Source organism: Aquarana catesbeiana, linkage group LG01 (genome assembly GCF_042186555.1).
Source record: "Aquarana catesbeiana isolate 2022-GZ linkage group LG01, ASM4218655v1, whole genome shotgun sequence".
In the NCBI taxonomy this organism is placed as follows: Eukaryota; Metazoa; Chordata; class Amphibia; order Anura; family Ranidae; genus Aquarana; species Aquarana catesbeiana.
In genome coordinates this window covers 229859973-229873458 of record NC_133324.1, presented here as the reverse complement: position 1 = coordinate 229873458, position 13486 = coordinate 229859973, and the positions used below count along the sequence as shown (strand labels likewise).

Sequence of the window (13486 nt, the reverse complement as noted above, 5' to 3'; positions counted from 1 at the left end):
TGTTATGCAACATTGCAGTAGCCGCCCTGGCGGTAAGATTATGTCAGATTTTTGCGTCTCAAAGCGGTACATTGTTTTACATAGAAATTTGTAAGGATGAGCCGAACACTCCCCCGGTTCGGTTCGCACCAGAACTTGCGAACAGGCAAACAATTCGGACAGAAACGCGAATACAGTTAAAGTCTAAGGGACTATGGGAAGTCTATGGGAAAATGAAGAATATGAAAAACCAAAAGTGCTCATTTTAAAGCCTTATATGCAAGTTATTTTCATAAAAAGTGTTTGGGGACCTGGGTCCTGCCCCAGGGGACATGTATCAATGCAAAAAAAAGTTCTTTTTTTTTCAGGAGCAGTGATTTAAATATCATGTCTGGGGGATGTCTATAGTATGCCTGTAAAATGGCGCAGTTTTCCCGTGTTTAGAACAGTCCGAGAGAAAAATTACATTTCTAAAGGAAAAAAAAGTCATTTCAAACTGACACTTTTTTGTGAAATGGTAGGGGTATAATGTACCTGTTACCAATTCACATAAGGGTCTTCCAGATTCTGATAAGCCCCCCCCCGCAGACCCCCACAACCACTGGGCAAGGGTTGTGGGGATGAGGCCCTTGTCCCCATCAACATGGGGACAAGGTGCTTTGGGGGTGACTCCAAAGCACCCTCCCCATGTTGAGGGCATGTGGTTTGGTACGGTTCCGGAGCGGGGAGCCCTCTCTTGTCCCCCCTTTTTTCCTGTGGCCTGCCAGGTTGTGTGCTCGGATAAGGGTCTGGTATGGATTTTGGGGCCTGGTGAAGAAGTATGGCCTCTAGCACAGGAGGATATTAGTTTTGTGATATGGAGAGTAAATCAGAGAGAATTGGAAGATCAGAAGTAGACAGTAGAACATGTAACATAAACAGCAGAAGAGTGGTGGCTTTTGTGATGGGCAGACCATGACGGCATCAGTATGATTGAAGACCAGAGTGCAGTGTAGGTGGGAGTAGGAAGGAAAAGGCAATGGGAGCACATCACACAGGAGGGGGAATGAATCAGTGGCAGGATATTGTGGCCCTGGGGGGAAGAGACAGGTTGTTGGGCAATGGAAAGAGAAATGAAAAGGCTGGAGACCACTAGGCAGTAATGCACATATACAGTAGTTGCTCAGGATTTTCTCTTCTTTCTTCTGTGGGAAGGAAACACATTACCTTTGCTGAGAAGTGAACATGGGCATCCATGTTATGCAGACAAAGTACAGGAGATGATCAGAGACTGCAGACATGGTACAGGAGATGGCCAAAGACCACATACATGGCACAAGAGACTGCAAGAGACTGCAGACATGGCACAAGAGATGATCTGAGACTGCATCCATGGCCCAAGAGACTGTCAGAAATTGAATACATGGCTCGAGAGACTGTAAGTGACTGCGGACATGGCACAAGAGACTGTAAGAGACTGCATACATGTGGGGGGTGACAGAGAGAGACAGAGGGGGTGACAGAGAGAAAGAGAGGGTGACAGAGAGAGACAGAGGGGGTGACAGAGAGAGAGGGGGGTGAAAGAGAGAGACAGAGGGGGTGACAGAGAGAGAGGGGGTGACAGAGAGAGAGATGGGGAGTGACAGAGAGAGAGGGGGGTGATAGAGAGAGAGGGGGGTGATAGAGAGAGACAGAGGGGGTGACAGAGAGACAGAAGGGGGTGACAGAGAGAGACAGAGGGGGGTGACAGAAAGAGAGGAGTGTGACAGAGAGAGACAGGGGGGGTGATAGAGAGAGAGGGGATGAGAAAGACAGGGGAGTGACAGAAAGAGAGGGGGGTGACACAGGGGGGTGGTGGGGGGTGAGAGAGAGAGGGGGTCAGAGAGAGAGACCCCTAGCCCTGTCTGCAGTCCCTCTAATGCCCCTATGTCTCAGTGATGTGTGTAATGCTCAATACGGTACCTTGCATGCCAGTGGATGTCCATGATGGCCAGCAGCTGGCAAGACGGTTTTCATTCTGGGTGAGGACAGGAGGTGCTCTTTTCCTTCCATTGGATCTATGATGTGACATTGAGTGGTTACCTGGCTGCTTGAATTTTCTGCCCGCCCTTGTTCTCTGAACCCCCGGTCAGTCTGTCCTTCATGCCTGGGAGCGGTGAGGAGGTTTAAGGAGTCCAGGGGTACCAGGCTCTGGGAGGCGCTAGGGACGCTGTGCCCACTGTTCCTGGTGTCTTGCTGCTTTCCTTTCCCGCAGCCTCCATCTCTTGGGCCGCCCGCTCACACTATGTAGACCGGGTGATGTCATCCTGCCCACCCCTTGAGGCCTTCGCTGTCCCGCTCTTCGCACTAGTTGTCACCGGCCCTGCTAAACTATGTACAGGTGCAAGCAGGGCCGGCCGCCGGCGCTAGGATAAGGAGCGAGTGGGGAACCCCCGATCCAATCCCTGATTACAGAGGGGGGCACTTGCCCCCCCCCGCCCCTACCTGCGGACGCCTATCGAAGTGGATGTATAGTTTTTGCACTAATGCAGTAAAATATACATTTGAATTACTTTATTACCAGTAAGATAAGTTGTTTATTTCATTATTATAGATAGCTTGAACTTTAAATATATATATATTTTTTAACACTGATGTAAAGTAATGGTTTAAGGTAGGATATTAATATGCCACTGATGTACTGTATTCATTACATTTTTGCACTTGTACTTACCCTCAGTTTGCTGATGAAGGCTCCAGCCTCTTCAGTGGTCATATTGCCACGCTGCTTCACAATATGCTGAAGACTTTTGAGAACATCACCAGCCATAGTGACATCACCACACACATATATGTGTCCTCCTTGCTCCTTCAGTGCTTTGAACGTTACGTCTGACAGCTGTTCACGTAGGACATCCTGTACATATTTCTGTAATTCAATGCAAGATGCTGTAAGTTTACTTAACTGAAGGATTGTAAAGCAATAGTATATTTAGCTTTATGTTATTTTCTTACTCTAAATCTGGCCATACACTGATAGATCTTTTTCTCTCAGCCTGCAGTTACACAGCTCATATAGACAAATCTGCAGTGCCGGCTATTTTGTTCTGACAGCTAGTGCTGGCTGGATGCAGACTGGATGCAGCCATTATTTAGCCATCAATTTTCTCTCTGGCTCATTTGATTTTTCATTTGAAGGATGTCGGGCATGAGGGTATTGACAATGACACCCACTAAGCAAATTTTGTGTGGTTCATTAAGAACCAGCCAAAATTTCCTCAGTGTATGGCCAGTTTTATACAAAAGGACCTTTTATGGAACTGTTGCTGAAAATTATATCTGTTAAGTGTGCTTAGCACACCTATTTAATGTTTTATTGCTTTATGATGAATGTGCTGTTGAATGACCAAACTGTCTTGATTTTTCAATTGAAGGATGACGGGCGGGAGGGTATTGACAATCCCACCCACTAAGCAAATTTTGTGTGGTTCATCAAGAACCAGCCAAAATATGGACGGGTAGTTCAGCAAATATTTTTCATGTATTACAATGGGGTACATTTGCTAAAACTGGTGCAGTGAGAATCTGAAACAACTGTGTTTGGTAACCAAACAGCTATCTACAAGTTGATCCGAACCATGGACACTGTGGAGCTTGTTCCAGGCCTACCTTCAGCCACTTGCAAGGTGGTCTGGAGGAATGTTTCTTCAAAGGGACTCACCAACAGGTACAAGGATCAGGCATGGATGGCAATCCAGGGGGGGTTGCTACTTAGGACATATATGCATGCCAGAAACCTGTGCAGATACAGGCACTGCCCCTTCTGCATCATCAAAGAGGAAACTGCTTTGCACGTTTTCGTGCCCATTTTTACAGAACCTGTTGAGACCCTTGGAACCAGAGCTCAAGGGCTTTGTACCACAGACAGCCATCACACACTTTGGTGTGCTGAATGGACTATTCTGTAGGACCTTTACTCAGGGGGACATTGATGTAGCCTGGCAGGTTATGTGTTGCTTCAAGGATGCTTTGTGGTGCACCAGAAAGCACCTCATCCACCAGCAGGAGAGGATGTCCATTGAGGACTGTTGCAGACTTTTCCACAGTCTGCTCAGAAACTATACCCTGATGGATTTCAACGAGAAAGAGGACTTCTAAAGATGTTCCCTTCCCCACTCTCCCTTGTGTGCTTTTAATAAAGCTTTGGGCCTGTGAACTCTTTTTCCCTCCCTTAGCCCTCTTCCCTACCCCCCATCACACCTGTTGCTTATTGAATTGTATTAAATATGTTTGAAACATTGCATGCCTTGTTTTCAGTCACGATGCCATGTAGGACATGCTGGACAGGGGTCTAACTCAGGCACTGCACGTCAGACATTGCGCCGCTAGTTCAGTAATGTGTTTTAGTATTGCTTTCAGGGTAAGTGACGTCATGCATGATGTGGTGTTTCGGGGAACTTCACTCCACACAACACTTTAGGCACCATACAGCAGGGTGAATGTATTTATTGTATGATTGGAACTGTATTGTAATGTGATATATTTATGTGCTCTGTCGCAGTACAGGGTGGAATGTACCCCAATTAAGTATTTTGTTTTTTATATTATACTTTATATAAAATAAAGTATATATTTAAAAAAATAAATAAAATCAGCTTTTAACATCAGCTTGTTCAATTAAGCTTTAGCAATAAAACCTGGAAGCTGATTGGTTTATATGCAGAAGTGAGACTGATTTTGTACTCTCCAGCTTTAGTACAAAAAAAACCCAATGTCTACCAGTTTTTGGCTTTATTAGGTTTAGCGCACATTGTTGGGGTTGGTTTACTAAGTTGAGAATGTTCACAAAGTGAATGCTTACTAGTAAATAACAGTCAAGCTGTATTCATTTCAATGAGCCAATCCTGTATTAGAAAAAAAATCCATTTTTTTTCCCTTGCATATAATTGGGTATTGAAAATGAACACATGTAAACCTTGTTTAGTTACATTCACTTTGAAATGTGAACATACATTTTGCAAAATGAACATTGACTTTGGTAAATGAACAGCTTCTTCATCAGGGGTCTCCAAAATTTAAGGGCCAATGTACTGTTCTTCAGGGACTAGGGGGGCCAGGCTGTGGCCAGTGGGAATTTAAAATGCCTAGCATCAGTGAACCATCATTGATTCCAATAAGAGGAATAGTGCCCCATTGTTGATATCAATGAGAATATTGCCTCAATGATGGTGTCAGTAGGGGGAATGGTGCTCCATCATTGGTGTTAGTAGGAGGAATAGTGCCCCAAGGGCCAGATAAAGGCAAGCAAAGGGCCACATCCAGCCCCAGAGCCACAGTTTGGAGACCACTGTTCTACATCTTTAGTAAACCCACCCCACTGTTCTCAATTATGAACACTCCTGAACTTCTAAAAACTCTATTAGCTCTGTTAAAAGCTAATATTTTCCACTGGCTCACCCTTTGTCAGTGAGTAAATGTGCTCCCCAAAAAACACACACTCTACCTCCTGCATTCACAAGTTTTTACTTCCGTTAAAGGTATGGTGAGTGCTGTAACACATACCTTTGGTTTATTTGGTTCCCGGGAATAAGCTGTGTACAATTCTTTAAACACCCCCTTGTTTTTGGCAAGCATAGCCTCATCTTTGTAGATGTGATCAATTTTTGATTCCCGGCACCCAAAGACAAGTATCATTGGACAAGGTTTCAATCCTAAAGGAAAAAACAATAAATCAAGCTGTAGCAATATATATATGTATGTAAATAGACCTTATGGTTTTAAAAACTCACCTTTATGCTGAATGTCGTAGAGGCGTTGTTGCCAGAAGCTCCTGAAAGGAGCTATGCCAGTGCCTGGACCAATGAGGATGCATGGCACATGGGGATCTTGTGGCATTTGGAAACTTGGAGCTCTAAGCAAAGAAAAAATAGTGAGACAGGTTATTATATTACTTAAGTGTGGAATACCTACAATGGAGTGATCTATTCTGTTTATGTGTCGGTATTATGAAATAGATTGTATATAAAAATGGCATTGAGCTTTACAAATTAGGAACACACTTCATGTAGGAGCTTTTTAACAACTTTTTGTCAGACAACTAATCCAGTTATTTTATACCTTACCCTCTTACAAAGCATGGAACCACTTCATCTGGTTGTATTCTATTTAGCCAAGAGGAGCTGACACCGTGATGTATGGGACCATCACCATCTGAAATATGATAACGCATTAAATGCACAACAGTAGTATCTGGTTACAATATATTTATACAAAAAAACTAGCAAGGCTATGGTACTCTGTAACGACCATGTCACTCTAGCAATCCTGTCAATGGTGGCCACTCAGCAGCAGCAATATCACTGAGAAAGCAAAGAGATTATTTACTTGCCTCTATAGAGGTATTCCTTTACTTTGTCATTCCATTGTTGCTCCCTCACCAGCAGCATTTCAGCCGACAAGGAGGAGCAGGTGAGTACTCTTTAGGGATCCTGTTGCTGACGTGTTGCCATCAGCAATAGGATCGTTAATGTGACACTTTTATCACAAAATGGCATATAAAGTCCTTAAAGCTTACAAAAAACGAATGAACCACTTTGCAGATCCACCTCAGTAAGCAACTTTCTTTTCCCTTCAATCTCTGGTTGTGTTTCCTGCATTCTCAGTGAACAGAATGGGCTTGGCTTACACAATAGTATACAGGCAGTCTCCAGGTTACAAACAAGATTCTTAGGTTCTGTAGGTTTATTCTAAAGTTGAATTTGTATGTAAAGTTCGAACAGGTACATTTTTTAAGTGTAAGTCCAGCCCAAAAATTTTTTTTTACATTTTTTGGATAGCATAGGGAAGGGTTAACACCTCTGTAACATTTATGTTGCTGTCTGTGCTCCTGTTCAGAAGATTTCACCTCACTTTCTGTCTTTCTTTGGATTTTGAAAATTTTGAGTTGTTGTGGAAACAAGAATTGGTGATAAAGCTTCAGGAGACACCTTTTTCCATGAGAACTCTTATGCCGGACTTCCCGACAGAAAAAGTCCGATGGGAGCTTTCGGTCGGACATTCCGACCGTGTGTATGCCCCATCGGACTTTTTCTGTCGGTATTTCCGACGGACTCAGATAGAACATGTTCTAAATCTGTCCGTCGGAAATGCCGATGGAGTTTAGCTCGTTGGCAAGTCCGGCCGTGTATATGTGGCATTACAGGAGCGAATTTCCCTTCCTAGGGGTAGATTTCCTCTCACTTTGTGTTGTCTCCCTCTGTTTCTAAGTATGAGTTGGATGTTTGTAACTGGGGACTGCCTCTAGTGTGAACACAGGGTTGATGTTCTAAAACACTAAATTTTATATACATAATTTGTACATATTTATATTCATGGATTATTATTGCCACTCTCTGCTCATTGCTCTGCCAAAATATGAATGGCATTGCTGATGTATGGGCATGCATAATGATACACATATCTATACCAAAAAAGATAATCCAGTGTTTAGATTTTGTCCATACATCTGACCACCACTCTATGTTGTGGACTGATTTTCACTAGTGATACCTGTCATTAAATAATTGCTTGTGATACCTATGCAGTGCTAGAACACTATGAGGTGGTTGTTCAACAATATTTTTTCAACATGGTGGAAAATTACATGCAGCTTATGGTAATACATTGGGGTTGATTTACTAAAACTGGAGTGTGCAAAATGTGATGCAGCTGTGCATGGTAGCCAATCAGCTTCTAACTTCAGCTTGTTTAATTAAGCTTTGAAAAAAATTTTGCCCTCTCCAGTTTTAGTAAATCAACCCCATTTTTCCAAACAATGGCAAGAATTTTGTGGATGGGAATATCACTAGGAAGATATGCTATTTTATGAAAAAATGTTATTTTACAAGTTTTCTAACATTACCTCTTGTACGATAGGACACAACCGCAACAGTAAGGTGAACCTCATCAGGATACAAATCAGGAGAGGAGCTGATGGAGTAGTAACGAGGTTGTAGTAGGGGTAGCTGTGTAAGCAGCAGAGATGATGGCATCTGAACTGAGGGAAACTCCTCTAGCACCTCAACAATAGTAGGATTCTTGTACCACTTCCACTGCTCGTATTCTTGTAAGCCCTGAGTAGAAAGGTCAGTGTTATTGGAAGCACTTTCAAGATAGATAGATAGATAGATAGATAGATAGATAGATAGATAGATAGATAGATAGATAGATAGACATTCCTACCCTACTTTTGTCATTCTTTTTGTTTAAACATTTGCATTTGTTTTGCTGCAAATTATACTCTTCCATAATCATTATTTATTTCATATTTTGTTTTTATGGGCAGATGTCACAAAGATATGCTATTTCTAAAAATTGATCATGACAATACCTTGCTTAAAATCTCCAGACTTTTTTTCTCTTTTTCATTGGTGGCAAGACATGCAATTTGCTGCATCAGAATTGGTGTGGGTGGAGTTGTGATATCCAAGAAATACTTGAGGGCCTGGAAGATGGTGCATGGAGGGATCCTCTCTTCTTCAGTCCAGTTACTGATTACACCTGTATCATCATACCACACAGCTTTAGAATTTGGACACCTGTATGCTAGTATTCATTGTCAGCAGCCTGCTGTTTTCTGGTTTCAGATACACATCTTTTTTGCAGTAACCACATGTACAGTATATGCAGCCGAGAGATAACTATACTGCAATATTCATAAAGTCTAAACTCTAAAAGTCAAATTTATATATTGCATTAAATAGACTGTGCTGCTGTTTATATATCTACTGATAAAAAGCAGACTGAACAAAGTAAAGCAATAATTAGTGATTATGTTTTTGATTTTAGTAGTCATGGGCTTGAAATTATTCAGTGTTATTTTTAGTAATTTTAAACCAGAATAACATAAAATAAAATCAGGTTTGGATGAGATAATATCTGCCATTCTCTGGTATATAACTAAAATGCACGATTTACTATTAGGTACAGCTGTTCCTGTATAATCATTGACCATGCATTTTATTCCATCAACTGTAGGGATAATAATCTTTTGTAAGGTTGTTTACGCATTGGGGTTGTTTTACTAAAGAGAAATAGTCTGTTTACTAGGAAACAAGTAAAGTTGTATTTTGCATTGGAGTTTTCCCCAGAGCTTGGTAAATATAGAAAAACCTCACTTTGCAAAGAATACTCAATCATGTGCAACAAAAAAAGAAAAACAGCACATGATTGGTTGATGGAAGTCAGCAAAGCTTCACCTCATTCACTAAGCTCTAGGGTAAATTCTCATGCAAACTGAAACTTCCCTTGAAAAATAAACAGCCTATTTGTCTTGAGTAAATGAACCACATTATTTCGGTATCGTAATCCAGCTTTGGTCTCTTTTTACGAACCCAATACCCAAATACAAGCAAAGTAACTTTGTATATGCAATGCAGTATGTTGATAACTATAAAGACCTCCACATTAGGGAGATGAAAGAATCTCTCAACAAACAAAACGGCCCAGCATAGGAAGGCAAATTCTACAGGTAAAGATTTATCAGTCTTCCTATAGGAGGATTGCTCAAAGATGGATTAACTCTGTGTGGCAGGACTGGGCTCAAATGATAGGAAATCTTATACTCTACGGTATGATATATATATATATATATATCATACCGTAGAGTATAAGATTTCCTATCATTTGAGCCCAGTCCTGCCACACAGAGTTAATCCATCTTTGAGCAATCCTCTTTTATTGTTCAGTGAGAAAAATCTTGAAAAACTGAGAAAAACTTTGTCAAACCCTCCCCCTTGCTGTGAGTGACAGGTGATTTACATATCTCGTGCACTAGCCTAAGACGTGCATTATTTTTTAATTCACACCCCCACTCCTTTCTTCAGCAGCTCTGCAAGGATTGGCTGTTCCACACCTCAGCATGATTTGGCATGCTGAAGTCATGTGGTTACTTTCCTGTCTTTTCACTGGATGTTAGAGATCATAGCAGAAGTTCAGTGTTAGAAATACACAGGAGAAAATGAATATTGACAAGGGGAGTGTAGAGGTGGGCGGGGAGTCTACTGACATCACGACTCCACCCACCGAGCTCCAGACAACAGACCCACCCACAGAATCTGCAGTTTTTCGGGTCTAATAACAGACAGAGGGGAGACATTTGACAGGTAAAGATACATGCAGGAGGCATGTATATCCTTATAGATAACACCTATGGCAGTAGTTTAGAAAGGATGACATTGGGTTTACATCCACTTGAAACAAAATAGATATTCGTTCAAGGATACTGGGGTGCACATTTTGGGCAGAGCTTGGACAACTTACAATGATCCCTGAACAAGGGATGAGGCCTTCAACACCATCTGTCTTAAACATATAATGCCATTTCATCTCTACCCTCATGATTTGACAACTATTCACACATTTAGCCATGTCATTTCTAAATGAATTAGGACTTCATGACGCCAAGAATGGGATTATGTAACTAGAACAGGATGGTTTCACAGCCTTCATAACTCCCATCCTGTTTTTGGACAATTAACATTCCATAGTGGTTGGATGAAACTGTCAGTACTAAATGTGTGAATGTAAATGCTGGGGTATCTTCTGACACTAGTTGGAACTGAAGAAGTGGCTTGGTGAAACTATGAAACATCTTCAACTTTACTGATCAAGTCTAACTAAAGGCAATTTTTTTTTTTTTTTTACTTTTGGATAGAGTGAAAAAGGATTAGATCACCTGTCAGTTTCTATTGTTGTTTGTGCCCCCATTAGGGAGAGTCAACCTCTCTATTTGTCCTGTTTACCATTCTTATCGAAAGTAAAAGCAAAAGAAAATCCCAAATTTTGGGTTGACATCAGAACATTAATAGAGAAGAAATCTTCCAATGGGGACATTAGTCCCGGTGACCCTGTTGACACACCGGAATTCCCTCACTTAGGTGGGATTTCCTCTCAGTTCCTGTTTTGGCTATAGGACAGGAAGTGAAGGGAAATCTCCTCAATGGGACACAGATGGCAAAAAAAAATAATAACCCCCCTTAACCCTATCCAAAATGAAAACATGTTTTGCCTTTAGTTACACTTTAAATGTGACTAACTACTACTAACTATACCATGATCTGGATAGGAAAGAACCTGTTTAAAGTGGTCATCTTAACTGATGGGCATTACTTAGGATGTCAAAGTTGTATCCGCTCAAGCTCCGATGAATAAAAAACAGCTCTGCAAGGCACTAAATGCACTGTAATGCAATAATCCTTAACACATGTGCAGCTTCCTGCAGTTTTAAGCTTGATCATCAGAAAATGGTTTGAAAATAACAGAGATAGTACATGCTACTACTGAAGTGCAATGCTTTTTTGAAGAATTGTACAAACTGAAGGGTAACAGTGCTAACATGCACGGACCAATAAGAATTGATGATAATGGCTATCTTACATCTTTACATCTATTTTAAAACTGAAATGGTAAAACACTTTTTTTGGCTAAGAAAAATGAGAACTGATGAATAAAAAAGTTAAGGCAACCATAGGTAAACCCACTTCATTTTGACTTACAAACTCATAAAAATGTAATATAAAGTATTACAACATTTGTATAATTTATTCTGAAAACTGCACCAAAAAGTAATGCAGATTCAAGCATGAAGAAAGAATAAAGGTTCTTAAATACTGTTATTAACAAAACCATCTTATATTAAATGTATACATTTAAGTTAAACAAAACAGACCTAAAGCAGTATTTCTCTCCTCCAAAATCTCTACTTTAACAAGCTGGTTGACAGGTGGAGCATCTTCCAGTCTTTCAATCAAGGCATTGACAAGATCATCATGGTTGCCGGGAAAAACCCCTAAGTGGTCTCCTGGTCTGTATCTCAGCTCTTGGTGTCCATTGGTGTGGAGCCGAAGGGATATAGTTAATCGGCTATAAAAAAAAACAAAAAAACAAAAAGAAACATTATCATTAGTGGTATGCCAATCAGAAATTGGCTGGCAGAATTCCTTGTAGAATTGTATTGTATCCATCCATGACTACCCATAGCATCTAATCATACGCCCAGTCAATCTAGTAAAAAAAGTTGAACCAAACATTATTAAAGCATATCTAAAGCCAAAAGCCAAAATGTTTTTTATTTCTGGAGTAGGGAATCAATTAGATTCCCCTTCACTTCCTGTTCTATGGACACATATGAAATAAGAGGAAATCTTGCAAAAATGAGGGAAATCCCCTCTTCAACAGTTAAAATATATTCCAATTGAAAAACTTTCTCTCAATCGAGATTCCTTTCACAACAATACATTTAGAATGTTCCCTCATTTTCAGTTTCAGGACAAATAGAAAGTGTAACCCTTTCCAGTGCAGACTTTTATCCAAAACAATATAAACAGGTTTAGGTTTAGATGCACTTTAAGAATTTCCCAAAAATCTAAATGGAACTGAAAGTTGAAGCAGCCCTGTCAGCTGCTTTATTAAATTAGATTCAAATTCTCCTGCAATTGAAGAGGTATTATACTCACCTCTCTAGAAACACGTTTCTCTGACCTTTGGTCAATTCCAGCACTGCAACTTTCATTAGTCTCTTGAGTATTTGAAAAGGAGTGTTGAATGCCTGTGTCAGCCCCTCAGTACTGCTTCATTCTAAAACTATATTACTGCTGTGTTCTGCAGTAATGTATGGATTAGTACAGGGGTAGGCAACCCCCCGGCACCAAAGCCTCTTTTTCCGGCACTTGACTCCCTCCCCATCAGCAGAGCAGCACAAGGAAGTATTAGTGAGACACTAATGCATTCCAATTTCAGAGTTCCCCATGCCACACATGCACTGAGGGGGAGGCACTGCACACCCACACATTGTAAAAGATGGGAAACATTGTTTGGTTCTCTAACTTTGCTGTAGCTGCGATTGTCAGCTTTTGTGATGGGGAAGAGATTGGGTGAAGTTCTGCTGGGGGGGGGGCGGTCCCTGTTTTCAGGAGGAGGAGGACTGTCATTGGCCACTGCTAAAGCCAATCACAGTCCTACTAGCCCCACCCACCATCTGGAGGAAGATGACTCGCTTGGTTGCCACTACCAATCTCAGAAAAAAGGGATTTCACTGTGATTGAGAAAACCACAATCAGGTGACAGTTTGTGGAATTACTGTTGAGCTTCTGAGAACTTTGTTGAAATTATTCCTGAACCTTTGCATCACTTACTACTGAACCCCTCTGCACTCTGTGTCCCTTTAAGCCAGAGCCCGTATTCAGCACAATGAAAATCACACCCAACTTTTCCTGTGGCGCAGAGCGCCGCACTTTTTCTCAGCTGCGGGGGCCCAATTATGATCCTGCACACAGGCCCACTGCTTTCAGAAAATACCCCTGACCTGAGCTCATCATTGCGCATCCATTCCAGATGCTTGTATGTGACATCACATACATCACATACAAGCATGTGGGCTGGATGCGAGAGGTGGATCAGCAGGATGAGTGTGCCAGGACAGGTAGATGTGTCTCATATCTGCTTCCTTTCACCTCTCTGCATATAACACATATCATAGATGGGAAGAGGGTTCAGCAGTGGAGCAGGAGGG

General features: G+C 41.4%; 1 protein-coding gene across 6 annotated transcripts in view; it reads right to left on the bottom strand.

The window, feature by feature from the left end:
* Nucleotides 1–13486, bottom strand: part of NOS1 (nitric oxide synthase 1) — a 445094-nt gene that overhangs the window by 15114 nt on the left and 416494 nt on the right. For all 6 annotated transcript variants that reach the window (XM_073625687.1, XM_073625734.1, XM_073625724.1 and 3 more), the window contains 7 exons: nucleotides 11645–11838; nucleotides 8306–8475; nucleotides 7838–8048; nucleotides 6060–6147; nucleotides 5727–5848; nucleotides 5500–5648; nucleotides 2672–2866 (listed from right to left, as the gene is read on the bottom strand). In XM_073625687.1, coding sequence (XP_073481788.1) covers nucleotides 2672–2866; nucleotides 5500–5648; nucleotides 5727–5848; nucleotides 6060–6147; nucleotides 7838–8048; nucleotides 8306–8475; nucleotides 11645–11838 — 1129 coding nt within the window. The remainder of the gene's footprint in view (nucleotides 1–2671; nucleotides 2867–5499; nucleotides 5649–5726; nucleotides 5849–6059; nucleotides 6148–7837; nucleotides 8049–8305; nucleotides 8476–11644; nucleotides 11839–13486) is intronic.